Below are 26,059 nucleotides of genomic sequence, written 5' to 3' on the forward strand. Positions count from 1 at the left end.
TTCTGTTTGAAATAGAGTTATGGGATATCCTAGTTTGTCCAAATTTATATGCCTCTGCCCCAACTTCATGACTAGTGGGTCGCCCAGTGCTTCTCCAGTATCCTGGTTGGGAGATAATTATGTGTTCATCCTGGGTTTAAGCCATGAAGTTCACAATATCCCTAGAAAGATCACAGTGATGTGATTTGAAGTGGGAGTTCATGAGTGAATGGCAAAGAAAGAATTCTTGAGACGTTTTTGGTACAAAAAGGTGGCTTTGTTAAAGCACGGGGACAAGACCCTTGGACAGAAAGAGCTGCACTCGAATTGTGAGGAGCAGTTTGTTACATACTTTGGAGTTGCAGGGTGGGTAAAGACAAAGGAAGTTTCCAAAAAGATTTTCATATGCTAAAGAAGACTTCTAGAATCCTGGCTAAGGTTTTTGTTTTTGTTTAATTTTTATTTATATTTTAAATTTCTTTTTAGTGTTCCGGAATTCATTGTTTATGCACCACCCCCAGAGTTCCATGCAATACGTGACCTCCTTATTACCCACCACAGGGCTCACCCAACCTCCTGCCCCCTGTCCCTCCAAAACCCTCAGATTGTTTTTCAGAGTCCACAGTCTCTCATGGTTTGTCTCCCCCTCCAATATCCCCCAACTCCCTTCTCCTCCCCATCTCCCCATGTCCTCTGGGTTATTCCTTATGCTCCACAAATAAGCAAAACCATTTGATAAGTGACTCTCTCTGCTTGACTTATTTCACTCAGCATAATCTCTTCCAGTCCCATCCATGTTGATAGAAAAATTGGGTATTCATCCTTTCTGATGGAGGCATAATACTCCATAGTGTATATAGACTACATCTTCCTTATCCTTTAGTCTGTTGAAGGGCATCTTGGTTCTTTCCACAGTTTGCCGACTGTGGCCATTGCTGCTATGAACATTGGGGTACAGATGGCCCTTCTTTTCACTAGATCTGTATCTTTGGGGTAAATATCCAGTAGTGCAATTTCAGGGTCATAGGGAAGCTCTATTTTTAATTTCTTAAGGAATCTCCACACTGTTTTCCAAAGTGGCTGCACCAACTTGCATTCCCACCAACAGTGTAAGAGGGTTCCTCTTTCTTTCTCCACATCTTCTCCAACACATATTGTTTACTGTGTTGTTAATTTGGGCCATTCTAACTGGTGTAACGTGATATCTCAATGTGGTTTTGATTTGGATCTCTCTGATGGCTAGTGATGATGAACATTTTTTCATGTGTCTGTTAGCCATTTGTATGTCTTCTTTGAGGAAGTGTCTGTTCATGTCTTCTGCCCATTTTTTGACATGATTATCTGTTTTGTGTGTGTTGAGTTTGAGGAGTTCTTTATAGATCCTGGATATCAGCCCTTTGTCTGTATTGTCATTTGCGAATATCTTCTCCCATTTCATGGGTTGCCTCTTTGTTTTGTTTACTGTTTCCTTTGCTGTGCAGAAGCTTTTGATCTCGATGAAGTCCCAAAAATCATTTTTGCTTTTGTTTCATTGCCTTTGAAGACATATCTTGAAAGAAGTTGCTGTGACCATGTCGAAGAGGTTACTGCTATTTTCTCCTCTAGGATTCTGATGGATTCCTGCCTCACGTTGAGGTCTTTTATCCATTTCGAGTTTATCTTTGTGTATGGTATAAGAGAATGGTTGAGTTTCATTCTTCTACACATAGCTGTCCTATTTTCCCAGCACCGTTTATTGAAGAGACTGTCTTTTTTCCACTGTATGTTTTTTCCTGCTTTGTCAAAGATTATTTGACCATAGAGTTGAGGGTCCATATCTGGGCTCTCTACTCTGTTCCACTGGTCTATGTGTCTGTTTTAATGCCAGTACCATACTGTCTTGTTTTTGTTTTTGTTTTAGATTTTATTTGTTTATTTGACAGACAGAGATCACAAGCAGACAGAGAGGCAGGCAGAGAGAGAGAGAGGGAAGCAGGCTCCCTGCTGAGCAGAGAGCCCGATGCGGGACTCGATCCCAGGACCCTGAGATCATGACCTGAGCCGAAGGCAGCGGCTTAACCCACTGGGCCACCCAGTTTTTGTTTTTGTTTTTTTTTTAACAGTAAGATATTGGAAGCTCTTGCAGGAATGTTATACTCTGCCTGTCTCAAGTATTTGTCAACGGGCTGCAAGTTATAAGGAAATCTAATTTTATCTACATTTCTTTTTGCCCTTGTTCTCCACATCAACAGGAGGGATCTTGAGAAAGAAGAACCATAGGTGATGGAGCAGGTTCGCTCTGAATCCCTTTCTTATTTTACTTGCTTTCCCAAGTGCCATCCATGACCTAGCACAGACTTTGGTTCTAACCAAACATTTCAGAGGCAAATGGGAATTGACTGTAGGTGTTTGCTATTATTTTACTGAAGATGTTAGGGATTGTGTCTTGGCTAAAAAATACCCCCAAATTACTAATTCAGAAAATGCCATTTGGTAATATGACTTTATTTAAAGGTATTTGGAGAAGAAGAGATTACTGTTTCCAAGATTCTTCTTTGTATCTGATCCAGTTCTCCTGGAAATTCTTGGACAAGCCAGTGATTCCCATACCATACAGGTATAGTCTTAAAATCTGTTACCTAAATTGCTTTTTTATACAGCATATATAATTTATAATAAAAATGAAGTTAGCAGCTTAATAACACAGGCAGGAGAGTATTAAAAATTATGTTGAGGGTAAAATGTTCTATTTCCTGTGTTTTCTGAGCTCATCAACCTAAGACAGGAGTCACTGATGATTATGCAACTCAACAGTTGAGTGACCTTAGCCAGCTTCTTAATTTTCCCATGCCTCAGTTTCCTCATCTGTGAAATAGGAATGTTAATGGTTCCCGCCTCATAGGATTATCATAAGGATTATGTGAGATCATGCACTGGAAAGTATTTAGAACCCAGTATGTGCTCACTAAATGTATTATTATGAGTATTTTAGTCTAAATATTCTTAGATCAGATGGGGATTGTGGTTTGGATTTATTCAAATCCAAGAGCTTCTCAAGAGTTTTTAGACATTTCCAAGGGTGGTACTTCCAGAAAGCAGAACCAGGTGTGGGAGGCACCAAAACACCACATCCCAGGGCTTTGTCTGATTTGGCAATCTGGGAAGCCACTGCTAATATCTTCCTTGCTGGTTTCTGGGGACCTGTGGGGAAGAAAAAAGAGTTGAGGGAGGTCAAAGTTGTGTCAGACAGAGAGAACCAGGAGAGAAGCAAGACAGAGATGTATCTGGAAGGGACATAGGTAGGGACCGTGGGTTTTAGTCTCCATGTGGAGGAGAGCAACAGTCTTAGTCTGGCCTCCATCGTGGAACAAGGGCATTTGCAGGAAACAGGCTGTGGGGCTGATCTTAAAAGTGGGCCTCTGAGTCAGTTGAGGATGAAAGCAGTGTTTTGTTTGTTTATTTGTTGAAGCAATGAAATGTGTTCTTTATCTCTTACAAAGTCAATACATGTAAAGGCTTTTAAAAATGTCTCAGTGGCTTTTGTGTTTAGCCTCATGTATGATGCCTTTGCTCTGTCTTGTGCTTCCTACAGCCACATCTCCCTGCAGTATCTGACAACATAAACGAGGTGACATTTCATGCAAAAGACTACGATCGTATCCTGGCCGTCATATCAAGAGAAGGAGAAAAAATTATTGTAATTTAACTTGGTTAAAATTCTGTTATTTGGATTTATTTCAAAATTTAGGTTGAGGAGAGCACAATTATCTTTTGAACAATAGAGAGTTAGGGAGGAGGGTGAACTTGGGTTCTAATCTTGTCATCTTGGCTTGGTTACCCTGGCTTTCTATTTCCTTCCACCTATAGCATTAGTTGATTTTTCTCATGTTTTAAATATGCTGGGTAAAATTATTTGCTTTGCATTGAGGTACTGTGATTTATCAAGTGAAGTGTGACATTTGTAAAAATAGGAAATCATTATCAATTTGTAATCTCTCTGTAATATACTTTTTAGTTGGACAGTCCCGTTATGGCCAAAGGTCCGGTAGAGATTTGGCTAATGGATTTGTTAAAAATGCAGATGTCGTCCCTACATAATATCATTAGATCTGCATTCTACCAAATCAGTGATTCAGGATTTCAACTCTTACCTTTCCTCAACCACTTCCCAGCACAGGTGAGAATATATGTTTAAATAATGGAAATATGGGGGAAATATACTCAGGAAGCAGTTGGCCTTGATGGTGTGGCAGCCTTTGTAGCCCTGAACTAGCTAGGGAGGCCTTCCCACCCTCAGCAGCCATCTCCCTACTTGTCCACCTACATGGTTCTAGGCCAACCTGTCCCATTCCCAGGAAGAGGATTTGCCACTCTTCTCCCATCATTAAGGAAAACACTAAGACTAAACTCACTAATGGAAAATTTCATCTTACATATAAAACATACCTCTCATTATATGAAAGATATCTGTCCATGTATGGATTAGATGGTATATTTTCCATATACCTATGTATAGATATGTGTAAATACACATATTGCTAGAAACATAGACATAAATAAAAGGAATGAGTATATTTTTTTCCTAAAACAAACTCTATCTTGGCTTTTGTGTATTTTCCCCTCAAGGGATTAAAAGTTGGCATAATCTGTTAAAGGAGGCCTCTTCATGCAGCTAACTTCCTAATAGGACAGGACCTTGAAGAGCCTGGGATTAGACCAGGTGTTCTCTTAAACAACTCTCACATTCTAAGGCTCTCAGGAACTGAGCGCGTTGCGCCAAGTATTATTAAAACTGAGTGCAGGAAAAGAAGAGCCAACAGTTCATTCAAATTTTCAAATTCCAGCCAGAATAAATGAAGAATGATGCTTTGTGATCTGGGTCAGAGATAGCGTGGGAGAGAAGGCAAAAGATATAAAGAGAAAAAACAGGCAGTTTTGACCCAAACTACACTTCTTGTCTAACTGCTTCTCCCAACCCAGTGTCTAAATCATGACTTAATGCACACACAGCGGAGACAGCTGAAATGATAGGAAATTACTTATTCAAATGACACAACTTACTGCTATAGAATCAAGCTTTATTAGAGAGAATATTCTGATATTGTATTTAATATTTTTGTATTGTGTAATCTCCTTGGCAAACCTTAATATCCTTCTCAGCTTTATTACCTTTGTGATGAAGCTTTATAAAATATTTGATAAGGTGAGAAAAATAGCTCCTTAGACCAAATCAGCATACGTTCCCTCTCCTAGAAAACTTGATTGCCTGTGTATTCTGAAGGAGATGATCAGTCTAGTGTAGACAGAGCAGTTAGCATTGTGTGGAGAACTGAAACCAAGTTCAGAGCAGGCATGAAGTTGAGCAAGGATAGAGCAGGAAAGTTGACCAGCCATCAGGATTTTCTATAGTGTGTATACAGCACAAATGAGGAGATGAAATTTTAAACAATTTTAGTGGGCGAACTTCAGTTATTTGGAAAAATTGCTGTAAGGAGTAATGGGAATATATTTCATCCAATATCTATTCTATACATACATGTTCATTCAGTATACACATTACTTATTTCAACCATCTGGAAATGATGACTTAATATTTTAGTGTTTTCCTTTCTAGCCTTTTCCCCATGTTTATTACAGGTAACGAGTAACATCGAGGAGAATGAGCATTCTTGTTTTGTTTTCATTTTAATGAGACGTCCTCCAGTTTTCACCCTTAAGTGTCCTGCCTTCTTTTTTTTTTTTTTTAAGATTTTATTTATTTATTAGAAAGACAAAGATCACAAGCAGGCAGAGAGGCAGGCAGAGAGGAAGGGAAGCAGGCTCCCCGCTGAGCAGAGAGCCCGATGCTGGGCTTGATCCAAGGACCTTGAGATCATGACCTGAGCTGAAGGCAGAGGCTTTAACCCACTGAGCCACCCAGGCGCCCCAGTGTCCTGCCTTCTTAAACTGAGTTAAAAAACACTTAAACTTAAAAAAGTTAAAAAACACAACTTAAACTTTTCTTGGTGACTGAGGATAGTCATTTTATTTTTAAGTAATCTCTATACCCAACCTGAGGCTTGGACTTCACAACCCTGAGATCAAGGGTTGCATGCTTTGAGCCAGCCAGGCTTTTAAAGATTAGTTTTCAGACTTTACCACTAAGCAGTGATTTCTCAGAGAGTGTGGGTCTGTGTCTCTAAATCAGAGAGGCTTACACTGCTGGGTATTTTTGTTTTTTGCTTTGTTTTTTTTTTTTTGTTTGTTTGTTTCCATTTTTTTTGTGTGTGTTTTGTTGTTGTTGTTGTTGTTTTGTTTTTCCTCTCTTGTGCCATTTTCTGCTGCTTTCAGAGTCAGAATTGGCTTGCTACTGGGAGCTTCCTAATGTGGGAGGTTTCCTCCACATCGGTTTGGTCTCACCTCAGTCAGGTGCCTTCATTTGTCTTCACCTGCAGACCACAGGTTTGGCCACTGCTCTAGCACAAAACTTTTTGCAGTCTTGAGGAGGCAGGGATAAGGAAAGGGTTATATTCGTGCCTTAGCCACATTAATACCATGCCCAACTGTATCCCCATGCCACTCACTCTGTTCTCAACCCTCCACCAAATGTGAGGTTGCCTTAGGTCCAAATGATCTCAGATCTTAAAAGTTCTTAAAGGCTCTCTACTCTGTTCCACTGGTCTATGTGTCTGTTTTTATGCCAGTACCATGCTGTCTTGGTGATCACAGCTTTGTAATAAAGCTTGAAATCAGGTAAGGTGATGCCGCCAGCTTTATTTTTGTTTTTCAACATTTCCTTAGCGATTCGGGGTCTCTTCTGATTCCATACAAATTTTAGGATTATTTGCTCCAGCTCTTTGAAGAATGCCGGTGGAATTTTGATCGGAATGGCATTAAAAGTATAGATTGCTCTAGGCAGTATAGACATTTTAACAATGTTTATTCTTCCGATCTAAGAACATGGAATGGTCTTCCATCTATTTGTGTCTTCTTCAATTTCTTTCATGAGTGTTCTGTAGTTCCTCAAGTATGACCCTGCAATTGCACTCCTGGGTATTTACCCCAAAGACACAGATGTCGTGAAAAGAAGGGCCATCTGTACCCCAATGTTTATAGCAACAATGGCCACGGTCGCCAAACTATGGAAAAAACCAAGATGCCCTTCAACGGATGAATGGATAAGGAAGATATGGTCCATATACACTATGGAGTATTATGCCTCCATCAGAAAGGATGAATACCCAACTTTTGTAGCAACATGGACGGGACTGGAAGAGATTATGCTGAGTGAAATCAGTCAAGCAGAGAGAGTCAATTATCATATGGTTTCACTTATTTGTGGAGCATAACAAATAGCATGGAGGACAAGGGGCGTTAGAGAGGAGTAGGGAATTTGGGTAGATTGGAAGGGGAGGTGAACCATGAGAGACTATGGACTCTGAAAAACAATCTGAGGGGTTTGAAGTGGCGGGGGGGTGGGAGGTTGGAGTACCAGGTGGTGGGTATTATAGAGGGCATGGTTTGCATGGAGCATTGGGTGTGGTGAAAAAATAATGAATACTGTTTTTCTGAAAATAAATAAGTTGGGGAAAAAAAAAGTTCTTAAAGGGACATCTGATGCAGCAAGGTGAGGGTGGGCCTTGTCCCAACAATTTTATTCCTTTCTCAGGGTAGAAGTTGTAGGCAAGGTGACAGTCACAACTTTCCTATGCCATCATCAGGAGAAAAAGGACTAGCTTCTTCCCCTTCTCATTTTCTATCTCTCTCTCTCCTACAGATAAATATATATATAGAGAAGTAGATTTAAGAAAAGGTACAGATGATAGAGGGAGTGGGAGATTAAGCAAGGAGAAAACGTACTGTTTCTAGAAGCTGCAAAGACAACTTTGGGAAATCTTCCTGCAGAAGAATACACAACAATGAGTCTAGTAATTCCATTTGCTTTTGTTGGTGAAGAAAAATCATCATATGGAGCTATCTGGTTGTTTCATACCTTCCTCTATAGACAAATTTGTTAAGCATCCTTCACAAAATACATACAGCTTCATAAATGATAGCCATTGTTTTCATTACTATTTAACTCTCTGCATTGAAATCATTAGATATCAGCACTTAGAACTTCAAATGTTTATTTTTCCCCTTTTGGGAGTGGAGAAATGCATGTCTTTTTTGAGTTTAAAGTGGGTCAAACCTTGCTCGCCTTCATACTGGATGAGTGACCACCAAATTTTATTGCAGATATGCTTTAAATAGTTGGCAAATTTACTTATTATTTTTCTTCTGGATGCATAGGTGGGGCTTCTGGGAATTCAGATGTTGTGGACACATGATTCAGAAGAGGCTTTAAATAATGCAAAAGATGACAGGAAAATCATGCACGTGACTAATCAGAAATTTTTGGATATTCTAAATATTCTAATTGGCCAGACAACACATGACCTAAGCAAGTTTGATAGAGTGAAATTTGAAACTCTGATTACCATCCATGTGCATCAGAGAGATATTTTTGATGACTTGGTAAAGTATCTTTTTTTTCTTAAACTAATGTAGTGCACTGATTAAAAACTTAGTGCTTCTAATAATGAGCAATTAGATATTATATATATGCCCTAATGTATAGGAACCTTCCATCTACTTGGTCCTTTTCCAAAACTGTCTCCATATATACCATGTCTACAACTCTCTCCATTTGGTGGTTTAAACAACTATATATGTACATTCACATATGTCATTCTGAAAGTATGGAACCGACTGATGAGATGTGAACTAACTACTTGTTCCATTACACCAAATCACCAGGGATAGAATACAGTCTAGGTGAGACTGGTCATGAGTTATTTGTTCCATTGAGAAATAAGTCTTGATCAAATAGAATCAAGCTTTGGAGAAGTCTCATGGACATTTTTCCAGTTGATAGCGTCCAGGATGGCAGCATGGACTAAATTTGGACAATGTTGTGTAGGGTGAGAGTAGGAGGGGTGGTATTTGAACTCCTTTCAGAAATAGGGGTCGAAACAGCGGTCTTGAGCCAAAGTTCTCCTAAAGCAGTGGTTATCATTATAGGGTAGGAGCCCAGGAGGCTTTGATAAACAACCATTTGACTATCTTTGTCTTTAGTACCATTGCTTGATTTGATTCATCTTAAAGGCATCTCTTTTCTTCACCAGAGACATGTAATTCATGCACATTGGGGCTCTTTTTTAGAGAATATAATCGATCAGAGACAAATGGTTTCAAACTTGTATCAAAGGTTCTGATCAGGGCACCTGTGTGGCTCAGTTGGTTAAGCATCTTCCTTTGGCTCAGGTCACGATCCTGGGGTCCTGGGATCGAGCCCCGCATTGGTCTCCCTGCTCAGTGAGGCGTCTGCTGCTTCTCCCTCTGCCCCTGCTTGTTCTCTCTCTCTCTCTCTCTCTCTAATGAATAAATAAAATCTTTAAGAAAAGGAGTTCTATCAGATAAGTTCATATTTACGGAAGGTTGAAGGACATACAGTCCATTTATTCTCCTGGAATCTAGAGCGTCACTTATCAAAATATTATTATATGCCAATCAGTTGCATTAGCATTTCCGGGGAGCTGGTTAGAAAAGCAGAATCTCCAGTCCTCTCCTCCACCCCATCCCCCACTGAATGAGAATCTGCATTTCAGGATTCCCAAGTGATTCATAAATGCAGGTTAACGTTGAGGAAACACTGCTCTAGGATTTATCTCTGGATCTTCTGATCACGCCATGCATACTCAGACCATAGTTCTTTGGCCATCTACAGAGTTGCTTTCAGTACATTGTAGTTATTGTAATATGTTGGCTTTCTTTGAAGTCCACCTCAAGAAACTCCCGTGAAATGCATTACTCTATCTGCGAAGAACATGAGGCTAACCTTTCTTATTTACCTTTTTTTTTTTTTAAAGATTTTATTGATTTATTTGACAGAGAGAGAGAGAATACAAGCAGGCAGAGCAGCAGGCAGAGGGAGAAGGAGAAGCAACTCCCAGCTGAGCAAGGAGCCCGATGTGGGGCTCAATTGTAGGACCCTGAGATCGTGACCTGAGCCCAAGGCAAATGCTCAACTGACTGAGCCACCCATGCACCCCCTCTTGCTGACTCTTAAAGCTGAAATACCATGGAAGAAGTTTCTTTTAAATTGAAGTGCTGAACAAAGCCTTAACTTCACATCCAGAATGGATTTTTAAAAAGAAAACCCTATACACAATTAAAGCCACATAACTGTATTCTTTTTGTCTTAATTACTATTGAACTCATGGTCTCTCTGCCTCCCAACTAAGATGAGATCTCATGGCTGGCATATTTGCGATTTATTTTTCCATGTGCAATGCTTAGAACAGCCTGATGCACGGAAAGAACTCAATCAGTATTAGCTATTATTTTTTCTTCAACTTCCATCTCCTCCTCACCATCTTAATGGATTGTTGAGAGGAGCTAGTTGACAGCATCTCCATGGCTGCAGGTCCCGTGTGAGGGAAGGAGTCCCCGGGGGAGACACTGGATCGTGTCACCTGAAAGTTGTTCTTTAAGGTGATGAATACAAACTGTGATTTAGCAGAGAAGCCAGAATTCCTAAGTGCAGGGGGAAGCAAGACCGTAAACAAACGATGATGACAAAGAGCGGGACTCTTCTTCGCATGGAGACTTGATTAGGTGGAGACTGGAACATGGCAGGGTTGCCAGAGGTCAGCTGAATGACCTGGAAGTGAGATTGAATTTAAGACCAGTGAAGGGGGATCCTTTGCCACTTGCCCCTGTTGATGCACCTAAGTGGGCGGGACCAAATTTTCTCCAAGGTTTGCCCATGGAAAATCACAAAGTACTTGAGAATGTGGTTTTGGTGGGATATTGTTCCTAAATGTGCTTCCCTGGTTTCTCTCTCTTATATACATGGCTGTAGGAGCCCAGGACCTCTTGCTCATAGGTGTACATTGATGACCTGGCAGATTGGTGGGTTTGGCCACATTGCTGGTGTAGGAAGGCGTGTGTGCATAATCGACCATACATTTCCCTGCTGATCCCTTTGGAGGCTTCCTTTTGCCACGAGAACACTGTTCAGCTCTGCTTCCATGTCTTGTGAAGCCCCAGTTCTCTCTTTCTCTAGAATCCCAGATGCCTCAGCTGTACTGAACTTCTTTCACTTTCCCGAACATGCAGCCAGATCTTCTGAGTCTTTGCCTGGGACATTTTACCCCTTTTAAAAATTTACTTATTTTTTTCTTTCAGTTTTGTTTCCCTGGGTAGTTCTACCATTTTTTCAGGGTTTAGTTTGAATATCCCTTTAAGGACCCCTAGACTACATTAGGTCCTCTTGCTACATATTTCCATGAACCCTGAATTTCTTTTCATAGTTTTTTGCAATTACTTGCTTATCTGTTTGTCTTTTGTCTTCTTTTGTCAGCTCCAGAAGGCAGGAACAAAGCCTGTCTGTGTTCACCCAGCACAGTGTCAGGCCCAAGAAGGGACTTAATAAATATATGTTAGATAAATGAGAATCAGTTCACAAATGAGGATAAAAACTGTGCATATGCTTGTTTTATGCTATTGCAATTCAGTATGTAATCTCTTTGCATTTCTTGTTTTTAAGGTAAAAATGCATATCAGATCAGTTACTGACTTTGAATGGCTGAAACAGAGTAGATTTTATTTTAAGGAAGATTTGGATCAAACTGTGGTGTCTATTACAGATGTGGATTTTATTTACCAGAATGAATTTCTGGGATGCACTGATCGTCTTGTCATCACTCCCTTAACAGATAGGTAAGTCACTCTGTTTTTGTTATTCCATTTTGTAATTAAATGATGTTCTTAACATTGCTTTAAAATTGCATTTGAAATATTAACAAAAGCATATTGCTGTTGTGTTAGGTCTATGCTAGCTCATCAAAGTCAGTCTAACAATGATATAACCAAGGTTATTACTTAAATGTACATGTGCATTACATTTTTGTAAAGCAGGAAAAGATAAAAGAATGAAAGCAAGCTTAAACATTGACTGTGAGTAATACAGTAATGAATTTTAGATTGCAAGATGGAAAAATATCTCTGGCAACAAAAAAGGAACTCGTTAGATTTACAAAGAAGGAAGGGACCTTGGAGATTATCTAATTTAGTCTCTTGGTTTTCCAAATGTAGACATGGATACCTAAAGTGAAGTTTCTTGGCCAGGTATGAATAATCAGTCAATGACTGATCTCCTCACAGTTCTTTCCAGCATGTGACAGACAGAACTGGTCCTTTCTCATCTCTACATAATCCCACGGCAACCAGTTCAATATGTTATACATAGAAGATGCTCAGTAAGCGTGTATAGAATTGACTTAAATTGGATCACAGAATGATTAATTCTGCTCTTACTTTAAATAGAGTTGTCTTCAGGTAAAATTATGGTGCAGATTATGTCTTTAGTCTCTCGATTCATCCAACCTCCTTCTGTATGCCCAGTGCTATTGTAGCATAAACTTGTCCATGTGTTTCCTCTTCCACTAAGGTTTACATATAAAGCTTCAAATCTAGGAAGCTTCACTAAGTTTTACTTGGCTCTGAAACAAACATAACTTAAGCTGGATCATGGATACAAGAAGATTCATTATATTATTTTTTTTGCTTACCTCAATGAGTGAAGCATTTCATAGTAAAACGATTTATTTGCAGTGGCGTCCTGGAGTTGACTCATGCAGCTCTTTTTTTTTATTATTATTTAAAGATTTTATTTATTGATTTGGGAGAGAGAGAGAGCACAAGATGGGGGAGGGTCAGAGGGAGAATCAGACTCCCCAGTGAGCAAGGAGCCCAAGGTAGGGCTCGATCCCAGGACTCCAGGATCATGGCCAGAGCCAAAGGCAGTCGCTTAACCAACTAAGCTACCCAGGTGCCCTTGTACCAGCCTTTGAGAGTCAACAATATGCATCTCTTCCCAGTTTTGTGATATCACTTCGATAGCCTTTCGTGGCCCTGTGGAAATATTTATACCACTACAATTGGCAAACATGAAAATAAGATTGATTAATTGATTGCTTGATTTCCTGAAGAGCCAGTTGTTCATCATCTGCCAGCATACGATGGCTTCTTTGGTTCTCTGACTTGCGATTTATCCTGACCACAGTGCAGGGAAGGCCTGAAAATTTTAAGTCAGGGTTGAGGAGTTTAGAAAGCTTGTCCCAAGAAATGTTTGCAATCACTGTACTACTTCTAGTGAATATCAAGTGCTCCAGCCTCTTTTATGTGAGCAGCTCCAATTTTCAACTAGATAGGCCCATTCCGGTCATGTTGGACTTTGGCTTATGCTCTAGGGCAGTAATAAGCTCTGCCACACTCCCGGTGATTTCTCTGATTCCTGTTTGCAGATGCTATATCACCTTAGCGCAGGCTTTGGGAATGAACATGGGAGGTGCTCCAGCAGGACCTGCAGGCACTGGCAAAACAGAAACTACAAAAGACATGGGAAGATGTTTGGGGAAATATGTGGTCGTGTTTAACTGCTCAGATCAAATGGATTTCCGAGGGCTGGGACGGATTTTTAAAGGCAAGTGTCAAACACTGTTGAATACATTGTTAGTGAATGTCTTTTTATTGCTCTTTAACATTATTTTCTGATATTAACCTAAAGGGATATTTTTCCACCAAAATAGTATAGGTTGGTGCATATAATATTGCCATTTTTCTGTGTCAAAAATGGCTGGGTGTCATCAATTTCATATGGTTCAATGCTATTGCTGGCATTCTAGTCCATGAGTTGAATGTGTATTGGATTGTGAAAATAAAATCAATTTATTATTGCCTGAAACGGTGGTGGAGGGGATAAGATCAAGATAGCAAACCCATGACACATGTGGCTTCCCTTCCTGCATTAAATCCCATTGAAATGAAAGATATCATTTAGGACAGAATTTAGAGATGGTGGTATTGGTGTGGGGATTGATAAATGGACCAGTGAAATATAATGGAGAATGCAAAAAATGGGCCAAGGAGATTTGACATATGGCAAAGGTGGTATTGTAAATCAGTGATGAAGAGAGAGACTTTACTATAAATCATTCTGGGACAAAAGATGATTAATATTTAACAACGGAAATCGGATCCCTACGCACATAAAAATTGGATGCCTACACCATATATAAAAATCAGTTCTGGGGATGAAATACCTGAATGTGGTGTGGGCAACAACCATACAGTTTTTAGAAGGTAATAAATGAAAATATCTTTAATACAAAAATCACAAGCCATAAAGGAAAGACTGATAAATTGCTTATCCTCAATCAAAAACTTCTCTTCATTGGTGGATACCAAAGGGAGAAAATCCATGCCATAAATTTGGAAAGGCATTAGCAACCTATATTACCTGCAAAGGATTAAGATCCCAAATACATGACTAATGCCCATGAATGAATGAAAGAAAACAGAGAAAAATTATTGAATAGACTTTTCATGAATGAAGAGAATCCATGTCACCAGCAGTGGAAGAATTATAAATCTTAAAGTGATTCCATTTTGTACACACCAGATTGAAAATAGCATAACAGAAACAAATCATCAGCTCCCGGTAGGAGTGTAAAAGTTGTTGGGAAAAAACAGCACCATGTGTATTCTCATCTGTCCCACCTCCTGGTCTATAGTCAGATAAATGACACTCATGCACTGAGGTCTATGTGTAGATGTTCTCTGCAGCATTGCTTAAGACAACAAACAATGGGAAACACTTCTAGTGTCCTCTTCAATGGAGTGGATGTATACACACATCAATTGGGAGAATATAATTTATATATTATGTATCCAGGAAGGAAAAATATAATGTATATTTGTGGATTTGTGTATAACAGTGTTATGGAGCAGTAAAAAGGAATAACTACAGGGCGGTGTGTTGACATAGAGCAGCCTTACAGATATAATTCAGAGTGAAGGAAGCTAGTCTCACAAAAATACATGTAGTATGATTAAATTTATTTAAAATTCAAAAATTGGGGGTACCTGGGTGGCTCAGTGGGTTAAAACCTCTGCCTTTGGCTCAGGTCATGATCTCAGGGTCCTGGGATCGAGCCCCAAGTTGGGCTCTCTGCTCAGCTGGGAGCCTGCTTCCCTTCCTCTCTGCCTGCCTCTCTGCCTACTTGTAACCTCTGTCTGTCAAATGAATAAACAAAATCTTTAGGCCAAACTGTGGAAAGAACCAAGATGCCCTTCAATGGACGAATGGATAAGGAAGATGTGGTCCATATATACTATGGAGTATTATGCCTCCATCAGAAAGGATGAATACCCAACTTTTGTAGCAACATGGACGGGACTGGAAGAGATTATGCTGAGTGAAATCAGTCAAGCAGAGAGAATCAATTATCATATGGTTTCACTTATTTGTGGAGCATAACAAAAAGCATGGAGGACATGGGGAGTTAGAGAGAAGGGGGTTGGGGTAAATTGGAAGGGGAGGTGAACCGTGAGAGACTATGGACTCTGAAAAACAATCTGAGGGGTTTGAAGTGGCGGGGGGTGGTGGGAGGTTGGGGTACCAGGTGGTGGGTATCATAGAGGGCATGGATTGCATGGAGCACTGGGTGTGGTGAAAAAATAATGAATACTGTTATGCTGAAAATAAATTAATTAAAAAAAATTAAAAAAAATTTTTAAAAAGAAAAAGATAAACCTTGGGTGGGGGCTTGTGTTCAAGAGGCAAGCAGAGCACCAGGTGAGATTACAAAGCTCCAGACCCAGGGGGGAAGCTCTCCTGCCTCTCCCGTTCTTTCCCCCAAATCACCAGGAACAGACATGCATCTTGCAAACAAAAATTGGCATTTGGGATAAGGCAATACACACATACGTAGAGATAACAAAGTCTCCAAAAATATTTGAAGAAATTTAGGAGGCACTCCAAACAGCTAAGAGACCTACTGACAACTAAACGGATTAATAGAGGAAACAGGAGAAAACAGTAAGTAAAATCAGTAGCTTCAGAGGGATTCAAGAATTCATAACGTACAACTGATCGAAGAAAAACAGGCTGCTAGGAAAAAAATAACAATTAGAATAATAAATAGATTAATGATTTAAAAACTGCTTTTGAGTTAAATGATCTAGCCAAGAGAATAAATAGCACTGCAGAGAGAAATGGGAAGTTTGCTAGAAAAGCCCGAGGGTCATGGAGATAAATACAAAAGTTCCAACATCCATATAATGGAAATTCCCAAAAGAAAGAAAAGAAAAACTGGGTGGGGAAGGGGGGACAATCATAAAAGGAAGAAGACCATTTTATGCAGCTGAAGATAATGAGGGTTTTCATCCTTAGAGATAAGACAGGAGCAAGGTTCTTCATAATACTTCTTTTTTGTATCCAGTTTGTAAGGAATAAATAGCCCTTTGACCATTTTCTGTCTCACCCAGCATCCCCACATCTCTCATTGCAACAGGAGAGAGAGTGATCTGACACATTTTTGTCAGTTTCATTTTGTCAGTTTCCCCAAACATTAGGGCTCTTTCAGCTCCCATCCCCACTGGAAGTGGGGCTTCCAAGCTGAATCAACATTTAATTTATCATCACCCAGCATCCCTGGGCATAACGATGTGTCTATCCTTTGATTTTGGCAGTGCACACATTTCCTTGTTTCCAGGATGATGTACAATTACTTAAACCTCTCTATGTCGCTGGAATTAGATACATCTTTACAAACAGCCAGATTTGACACTTTATATAAGTTGTATTTCAATCTATAGTTGTTTGAGAGCATTTTAGAGAAGTGCTTCTTCTTCTTGGTAGCAGGTATATTACAAAGTAAAACTTTTCAAATCAACTGTTTTTCCTGCCAGGTCTTGCGCAATCCGGTTCTTGGGGCTGTTTTGATGAGTTTAACAGAATTGAATTACCTGTGTTATCAGTGGCAGCCCAACAGATTTATATTGTTTTGACAGCAAGAAAAGAGAGAAAAAAACAGTTCATTTTTTCTGATGGTGATTGTGTTGATCTGAATCCAGAATTTGGAATCTTCCTAACGATGGTGAGAACATGATCTTTAAATACAATGGGATTGGTTTAATTGCTAAAGACTTAAATGAAAGAAAGCATGTATTAGTTAGTAAATGATGGACTATTCAGAGGTCATGAGTGATTCTCTCTCTTCATATGATTTTTTGAGCACTAAAAATAGCCCAGAGAGAAGATAAAATAGTAATAGGTTAATGAAAATAATAGCAGTTGTTTAGTGAGTACTTGTAATGTGTAAGGTGCAGGGCTAAATGTTTTCTGTATTGTATCGAACCAGCTAGCTACAGTAACAGCCCCCAAATCTCAGTGGCTCAAGACCTCAAAGATTTATCTCTCCCTCATGTCACATGTTTTTATATGTTCTTTATATAGTTAAATCTCTACATTGTAAGATAACATGTAATCTAAATTTTAAGTGGCTCAGTGGACAAAGATAAATTATAGAAAGCAAAATCAGGAAGTTTTCTGATAAGATTTATTGTAACCAAACCTCAGCAAAACAGTTAAGAGTAAATAATAATAATCCAGAAGTGATTATTTATAACTCAGGTAATGGGATGAATGAATTTATTGTGTGATACTATGGTGTAGAATAATTTAAAAGAAGAGTAACAGTCTCCATGGATTAAGAATAATATTGGAAATATCAATTAGATATTGCATTAGGTTATAAATAACCAAAACATGAAAAATAGTGTCTTAACGCATAATGATTTATTCTCTTAAGATCCTCCCATGTTTCTACACCATCATGATTTCCATCTTCAGTTTACTTTATGACCCAAGGTGCTATAGAAGCATCTATCTTGCTGCAGCCAGTTAATTGAATCAACTCCCTTCAAACAAGCATCAAAGACACTGTGTGCCCCTTTGCATCTCATGGTGTCAAAATTTTTTTTTTAAAGATTTTATTTATTTATTTGTCAGAGAGAGAGGGAGAGAGAGCAAGCGAGCACAGGCAGACAGAGTGGCAGCCAGAGGCAGAGTGACAGCCAGAGGCAGTGACTGCTGAGCAAGGAGCCTGATGTGGGACTCGATCCCAGGATGCTGGGATCATGACCTGAGCCGAAGGCAGCCACTTAACCAACTAAGCCACCCAGGCGTCCCTCATGGTATCAGATTTAATCACACCAGCTGCAATGCAGGCTGGGAAATGTAGTTTTTATTCTGGGTGGTGATACACCTAGTTTGCAGCTGGGGTCCTGTGACTGAGAAAACAGAAAAGAAAGAGCAATGGGAGGCAACGAGCCACTTCTGTGTTCTCAGCACTGAGCAAGATGTCTGGACAGTGGACAGTGCCCAAGAAATGCTCAGGGACTGAAGGTTTCCAAAAATAACTGACCCCTTTTTGCTTTACTAATCTTTGAACCTCAAACCTCTCCCTTGGAGCTTTTGGATCTTGCCTATCCTCAACCTATTGATACCTGTGAGTCCTTAGCTTTCTTTCCTCTTCTACTTTTGTCCTTCCTACTATTTTCCCCATCATTCCCGTCTTTATTTCCCCTCACCCCTGTTTTTTTTTTTAAATGGTCAGCCAGAGAAGTTTATCATTCTGACTGCAGAGAATAATGGAAGAGATAAAACAAAGAATTACCTATGTAATGATTAGTATAAAATCTTGAGTTTTCTCTCTCTTTCAATGACCTATTTTAGACCATAATGATCCTGTATTTATGCATCTTTCTTTTCTATTTTCTTAACCAACAGATACATAGATGCTTAATTTTGCTACATAAAGGGGTGTGTGTGTATATCACTTTGTTAGTATAATGAAAATGGAAATATGGAGCAGGGAGTGATATGACCTTAAAAAATATGGATGGTTCAATACATATTTTTGAGAAAGAAGGGGTGTATTGTGAATCTAATGTTTTTCAATACAACGTTAGAATATGAACTAGGATTTTGAATGTATTTGTATTCATGAAGTGAAAATTATATCAATATTTTAAAACAATTTTAATTTTTAGAACCCTGGATATGCTGGGCGCCAGGAACTACCAGAAAACTTAAAAATTCAGTTTAGAACTGTTGCTATGATGGTTCCTGACAGACAGGTAAGCACTAGGTTTTAAAAACATAGTATAATTTACGTTCTTTACTTATTTTTCACTAATGTTGTTGAAAAAAATCTCACAATCTTAATTTTCAGATCATTATGCGAGTTAAACTTGCAAGCTGTGGTTTTCTTGAAAATGTTATCTTGGCTCAAAAGTTTTATGTTCTTTACAAACTCTGTGAAGAGCAACTTACCAAACAGGTAACTTTGTGAATCTATTTTTTCCCCAGCTGCAGAACTTGATTTTTTACTTTGAAATTTTATCTTGATAAATGTTAATCAGTGAGTTAAAAAAAAAACTCTTTTAAAAATATATTTATAATTAATTTATCCATGTGTGTAGTTTTTAAACCTTTTTTAGTTTGAAATTACTATGGAGTCTCAAGAAAGTTGCAAAGAAATATACAGGAGGTCCTGTGTAACATGCTTCCTGCAATGTTGACTTTTTATTTAAATATTTCATTTATTTATTTGAATGAGAGAGAGAGGGAAAAAAATTAGCAGGAAGAGAAGGGCGGAGGGAAAAGCCAACTTCCCCACTGAGTGGGGAGCCCCACATGGGACTCGATCCTAGGACCCTGGGATCTTGACCTGAGCTGAAAGCAGTCACTTAACTGACTAAGCCACCCAGGGTCCCAGTGTTAACATTTTGTAACTACAATGACAAATAACAAAATGCACAATGTACAATAACAACAAAACCAGAGAACCCACATCAGTACAATTCACACAGTTTGTTAAGAGCTTGCCGGCTGTACATGCACTGTGTGTGTGTGTGTAGTACTGTGTAGTTATGTCACATGTGCAGATTCATGTAACCTCTACCACAATCAACATACAGGACTGTTCTGTCACTGCAAGGTTTCCTCACACTACCCCTTCATAGCTACACCTACCTTTCTTCCAGATCCCTAACCCCTGGCAACCCTTATCTTTCCTCCATGTCTATAATTTTATTATTCCAAGAATGTTACAGAAATGGAATTACAGAGTATGTAACTTGTTGGTTACTCATTTAAATCTGTTTGCTGTATGGACCATATCAGACTGTATTATTCTCAAATTATATTTAAACTGTGAACTTCCCATGGGGCACCTGGGTGGCTCCATTGTCTGTCTTCGGCTCAGGTCATGATCCCAGGGTCCTGGGATGGAGCCCCACATCAGGCTCCCTACTCAGCAGGGAGCCTACTTCTTCTCCCTCTGCCCCTTCCCCCTCCTTGCACTTGCTCTCTCTCTCTCTCTCTTTCAAAGAAATAAAATCTTAAAAAAATAATAAAATATGAACTTCACAATGGAATGGTCATTTTGCAATCAAGAAAGGTGAGAGACTGGAGCTAATAGAACTTTGCAGCTCAGACCTTCAGAATAGCACTGTGTACATACCAGAATATGGACTCTGGGAAATAAACTGAGGGTTTCAGAGGGGAGGGGGTTGGGGGGATGGGTATTTAGGAGGGCACATATTACATGGAACACTGGGTGTTATATGCAAACAATGAATCATGGAACACTACATCAAACACTAATGATGTACTGTACGGTGACAAACATAACATTTTTTAAAAAATCTACCTGTGTGTAAATGGTGTGAGTCTACATTTAGTCCAATGAAACAACTTTTCTCCCCCCCATCTTAGGTCCATTACGACTTTGGGTTGAGAAATATTCTGTCTGTATTGAGGACACTTGGAGCTCAAAAAAGAGCCAGACCAGAAGACAGTGAGCTAAGCACTGTCATGAGAGGACTGAGAGACATGAACCTTTCCAAGCTGGTATTCTCCGAATTCCCTTCTCCTTCCATAGTGTCATTTGCGTTTTTCCCTCCTTAGCTGATATGTGGGGGTTGGCTTGGGTTGAGCTGCGAGCATTAATGGCTAAAGGGACAATGGATAGGTGAAGCTACCTGCATGTTTCCAGAAGGCAAAAAGCCCATGACCTTGTATGCCCAACATGGGCGGAAATGCATCCTCTTACCAGCTGTGAACAATAAAATAGGCTTCATCGGTGGGCTCTGGCCCTCATATTTCAGTCCAGCCTTCTACCATTACATGATGTAACATGAACTCTAAACATGAAAATCCCTGTTTTTTGGGTTCACAGAGAACCATGGGAACTTTTGCTTTCTCAGAATATGTCTAAGCCTATTTTAGCTATCTATGTGTCTCCCAAGACATCAAAACCATTTCTACTTTCCAAAAGCTCATTGGAAGTTCGCTATGAAGATATCATAGTTCTCTTACTGGTTTCATGCTTGTCACGATTATAGCCAGCTTCCTTGAACTAGCTGAAGGACAGGTTCACGTGGTGTTTATTCAAGGGCTTATGTGGGTTACATATTGTGTCTGTGCCCTGGGAGTACGAGGTTGAGGAAGATATGATTCTCAGGAAGCTCCTGTTCTAGTTATGGAAGCTAACAGCTGACCTCCATGTAGTTCTTTAGTATTACAAAGCTTTCTCAGGGGTACTGTCTTGTTTGCACCTCCCAGCCACTCGCTGAGGCACAAATGGCGAGCGTATTTATTCCCCTTTTTACTTATGAGGAAACCAAGTCTGGAAGACTCACCCACAATCATGGTCAGTTGAGAAACCGGAACAAAGATCCAGGAGACTTTCTGATGCCAAGTCCCCTGCCCCTTCCAGTACACCTCACTGCACCTCCCTTGGTAATAGTATTCTTGAAACTGGTAGACAGGAATTCCAGAAGGCATCAGAGGAGTCCCAGACAATAAGGAGAAATCAAAAGGGGTCAGCAGTTGGGAATGGGGTGATGTAGGTATTAAAGACAGAGCAAATGAGGATGAGGGTTCATTTACTCAAAACTTTGGCTTCCAAGGAAGGCCAGACACTGCTCTGATGGAGTTTTCCAGCCAGTGTTGGATGAGCCAGGCAGGTAGGGTTATGGCTGTTTTCCTAATTTCAATGAAATATTAATATTCTATTTTCGTGGGGTTGGTTTTTAAGTGAACACCTACAGCTGTTTGTGGGAAGCACAGCATTCATAGGGTCAAGTAATGAGATCAAACCTTGAAGCTGTAGATTGTAGAATATGTTGAATGCCAAAGGGCTCTGGCTACCATGGTCTAGGTAGTATGGATTTGGTGGGGGTGTTTGGGAGTCTGTTCTAGAGGATGCAATTCTGGTCAGGAGAAGTAGTCCATGATTTTCTGGGCATCCAGTGATTAGTGCCATGATCTTCCCAGCTGGCCCGTAATTACTTGTGGACTGAAGAAGCATGTATTCATTCTCTGCCATCTTAGGTTGACGAAGACGAACCCCTGTTCCTCAGCTTAATCAATGACCTGTTTCCAGGATTACAGCTGGACAGTAGTACCCACGTGGAGCTGCAGGCTGCTGTAGCCAACCAGGTTCAGATAGAAGGTTTGATTAACCACCCACCCTGGAATCTCAAACTTGTGCAGGTAAAGACACTTTAATCTCTTATCAGGGTAGTGATAAGCATGTGTTGTTTAAAAATGGGCCAGTTGAAGAGAAGAACTCAGGAGATTAGTCTTACCTAATGTGGATGTTGAAAGTAAATTAAAACACATCCTGGCAAGCAGAGGACGCTTGCCAGGATGGGTGGGTCCGAGAGAGAGTGGAAATTCACCTGGCCTCCACCTCGCAATCAGTAAGCGATAATTTACTGAGGTTAGCTATGCCTGGGGGAGAAGGTTAGGTGGTAACCAGGATCTCAAGGACAGTTGGGAGGGGATTATAGGTTATAAAAAGCTGGGGAGATGGAATGACCCTCCTGGCTGCTTGTGTCGGCTGGCAGGATCCCCATAGCTGGGTGCCTTCATGGGCTTGGAGCCCAGGGAATCTGAGAATGATACAGTGCTTCTGGTCTGTGTGCGGGCAAGTTCACCTCCCCTAAGATTTGCATCTCTTGCCTGTGTCTCTTGGTGTCTTTTTGTCCATCACATTTTATCCTTGTGACAACACCCTACAGTTTATCAGCAGAGTCAAGAAGGGTTGGAGGAGAGGCAGGATTAAATCTCTATGGGCCTGATGTTTCAGGGGTATTTTCCAGATTTCAAAATGAGAGAGCCGAAATTGTGGAGAGTGTTAAACACTGCTTTTTGAAAAATAACGATTGTTATTTTAACTTACTGTTCTTGCCAGATTATAAGAAGTGTAAGTCCAATTTTCACAGGGAAGGATATGAGGAACAGTTTAGACATTCTTCATCATCCATGGGTTGGAAAACCATTAAACCCTTGTTTTTAATTTCTGGGAAAGTTTTCCAAAAATTTCTATGTGATATGCACACAGTATATTGAGTACTAAAGTTGTAGTCATCCCAGTGGGTAGGGGAGCAGAATATGGTGGTGTTACTCAGTGTCAGTAGTGTTACTCTTGAATACAATGTGGTGGAATGAGTCTCTGCTGCTTTTAAACTATGGGTTACAGCAGTAATACATTTCTCTCTAAAATATTAGGAGAATAACTTAAATTCTGCCTCTGATCAGCTGTGAGCTTTTGTCTTCTTATTTTCATCAAGAAAACAATAGAGAGGATGTTCTAACAGATATTGTCCCGTTCTTAGCTTGTCTTCTTGAATCTCTTCTACCCTAACTATGTTCCTCTTTCCTGCTTTTAATAGCCCACATTTACTTTTCCCTTCAGGACAACTGGGGTCATTTGGTTGGCAGGCACAAACAGCAGGTGGTACCTAATGTTTATTTCCCACCCACTCCCAAACCAAACTCTCCTTAGTTAAAAAGACTGTTGGATGATGGAGTAGGAAAGTCAACCTCCCCTTCTTCCAGGTGGAACATTCCAGAATGTCCCGCAGGATCAGTGTTAAGGTTTCCCTCTACAGGATTTTTTTTTTTTTTGAGCATTGATGTAGTTAATTTATTTTTTTTTTTTGAGCATTGATGTAGTTAATTTATTTTTTCCCCAATTTATTTATTTTCAGAAAAACAGTATTCATTATTTTTTACCACACCCAGTGCTCCATGCAAGCTGTGCCCTCTATAATACCCACCACCTTGTACCCCAACCTCCCACCCCCCCGCCACTTCAAACCCCTCAGACTGTTTTTCAGAGTCCATAGTCTCTCATGGTTCACCTCCCCTTCCAATTTACCCAAATTCCCTACTACTCTCTAACGCCCCTTGTCCTCCATGCTATTGGTTATGCTCCACAAATGAGTGAAACCATATGATAATTGACTCTCTCTGCTTGACTGATTTCACTCAGCATAATCTCTTCCAGTCCCGTCCATGTTGCTACAAAAGTTGGATATTCGTCCTTTCTGATGGAGGCATAATACTCCATAGTGTATATGGACCACATCTTCCTTATCCATCCATCCGTTGAAGGGCATCTTGGTTCTTTCCATAGTTTGGCGACTGTGGCCATTGCAGGATTTTGTTCTCAATCACACCCTGCTTGACTTCTCTCTCCTGTCCTGTGTCCCCCGTTCCCTTACCAGTTTCTGCCGGAGCAAATCACTTGCAGGGGAATCCTCAATCTCAAGCTGGTCTTCATTGCGATGGTTTGTGTTGCCGCTTTCCACCACCAGGGGGCGGCGTCATCACATTGAATGCAGGGAAAGCTTGTGCCAGGAAAAAACCTATGCACAAACCCCCAAACCACAAAGAAGAGTAGTTTGAGAAGGAAAAAGAGAGAGAGAGAGATCCTGAATTAATTACTTCCAAAATGGAATTCAAGCTCCATATTATCATAATTTTATCACTTACCATTATTTTATACTGTGGCACTAACTTGCTATCCACATCTAGCAAAGCAAACTAGACACTTCTTCTTTTTCTTTTTTTCCTTTCTTTTTTTTTTTTTCCATTTTTTCATCTTTTAAATCGTGAACTAGTTGCTTTAATAAGAACCCATTTAAAGCTGTTTAAATTTCAGCACGCTGCTTCTGTGACTATCAGCAAGAGACTCATTAGTTACATTTTTCAATTGATTGCCTCACTGCGCAGTTGTACGAGACATCCCTGGTCCGTCATGGTTTGATGACTCTGGGGCCCAGTGGTTCTGGGAAGACAACTGTCATAACAATCCTGATGAAGGCATTAACTGAGTGTGGGAGGCCTCACAGAGAAATGAGAATGAATCCCAAAGCGATTACTGCGCCTCAGATGTTTGGCAGACTGGACACCGCTACTAATGACTGGACAGATGGGATTTTTTCTACACTGTGGAGAAAAACATTAAAAGCTAAAAAAGGTACCCATCCGCTTTCCTTTGTGAACCTCCCCCCGCAAGCCCCACCTCCCCAAAGTTAAATGGAACGTTTAATTTTCGGTACGTGAAAAGTGATTTTTCACCTTTGAATTATTCGCAGGTGAAAACATTTTCCTCATTTTAGATGGCCCCGTGGATGCCATTTGGATCGAGAACTTAAATTCTGTGCTGGACGACAATAAAACCCTCACGCTAGCCAACGGAGACCGCATCCCCATGGCCCCCAATTGTAAGCTCTTGTTTGAGGTGCACAATATTGAGAACGCTTCTCCGGCCACGGTTTCCCGCATGGGCATGGTCTATATCAGCAGCTCTGCGCTCAGCTGGAAGGCCATACTGCAGGTGGGGACAGGAGGGCGGTGCGTGCACGCTCAGCATCCTCCCGGGTGTCGCCTCCTTGGCAAACTGAGGTTCTGTTTCTTTGCCACAGGCTTGGCTGAAGAAGCGCAGTGCGCAGGAGGCGACTGTGTTCCTTGGTCTGTACAATAAAATATTCGAAGACATATATACGTATATGAAACTAAACCTCAATCCCAAAATGCAGCTCCTGGAATGCAACTATATCATGCAGGTAAGACTGTTTGTGTACATTCATTATTTAGGTTGCAGATGCCCTTCCCCAGTACCCCCTCGCAGTTTAGAGGCATCTGAAATAGAAAATTCTTGCAATCCATAGAAATACTTCTGTGATGTGGCTGTGAAAGCCCAGCGAAGTTTGATTCCTGTGAAAGATTTTGGAAGAGATCATTCATGATTTTACTGCCATCTGTTTTATGATTTTTCTCTTCCCAGAGTGGGTGTTGGCAGGGGAAGAGGAGTGAATGATCTCTCCCACCGGCAAGCTTAGTAACCTTCCCAGGAAGTGCACCCAA

The 26,059-nt window shown here is 40.2% G+C and overlaps 1 protein-coding gene across 1 annotated transcript in view; it reads left to right on the forward strand.

Moving 5' to 3' along the window:
* Positions 1-26,059, forward strand: part of DNAH8 (dynein axonemal heavy chain 8) — a 336,143-nt gene that overhangs the window by 143,291 nt on the left and 166,793 nt on the right. The window contains exons 38-51 of the mRNA XM_044250418.1: positions 2,473-2,575; positions 3,551-3,655; positions 3,974-4,135; positions 8,230-8,454; positions 11,531-11,703; positions 13,290-13,468; positions 16,738-16,925; positions 18,883-18,969; positions 19,065-19,172; positions 20,612-20,746; positions 22,232-22,393; positions 24,923-25,169; positions 25,288-25,529; positions 25,618-25,758. Of these exons, the coding sequence (XP_044106353.1) occupies positions 2,473-2,575; positions 3,551-3,655; positions 3,974-4,135; positions 8,230-8,454; positions 11,531-11,703; positions 13,290-13,468; positions 16,738-16,925; positions 18,883-18,969; positions 19,065-19,172; positions 20,612-20,746; positions 22,232-22,393; positions 24,923-25,169; positions 25,288-25,529; positions 25,618-25,758 (2,257 nt within the window). The remainder of the gene's footprint in view (positions 1-2,472; positions 2,576-3,550; positions 3,656-3,973; positions 4,136-8,229; positions 8,455-11,530; positions 11,704-13,289; positions 13,469-16,737; positions 16,926-18,882; positions 18,970-19,064; positions 19,173-20,611; positions 20,747-22,231; positions 22,394-24,922; positions 25,170-25,287; positions 25,530-25,617; positions 25,759-26,059) is intronic.

This window comes from Neovison vison, chromosome 1 (genome assembly GCF_020171115.1).
Source record: "Neovison vison isolate M4711 chromosome 1, ASM_NN_V1, whole genome shotgun sequence".
Lineage (NCBI taxonomy): Eukaryota > Metazoa > Chordata > Mammalia > Carnivora > Mustelidae > Neogale > Neogale vison.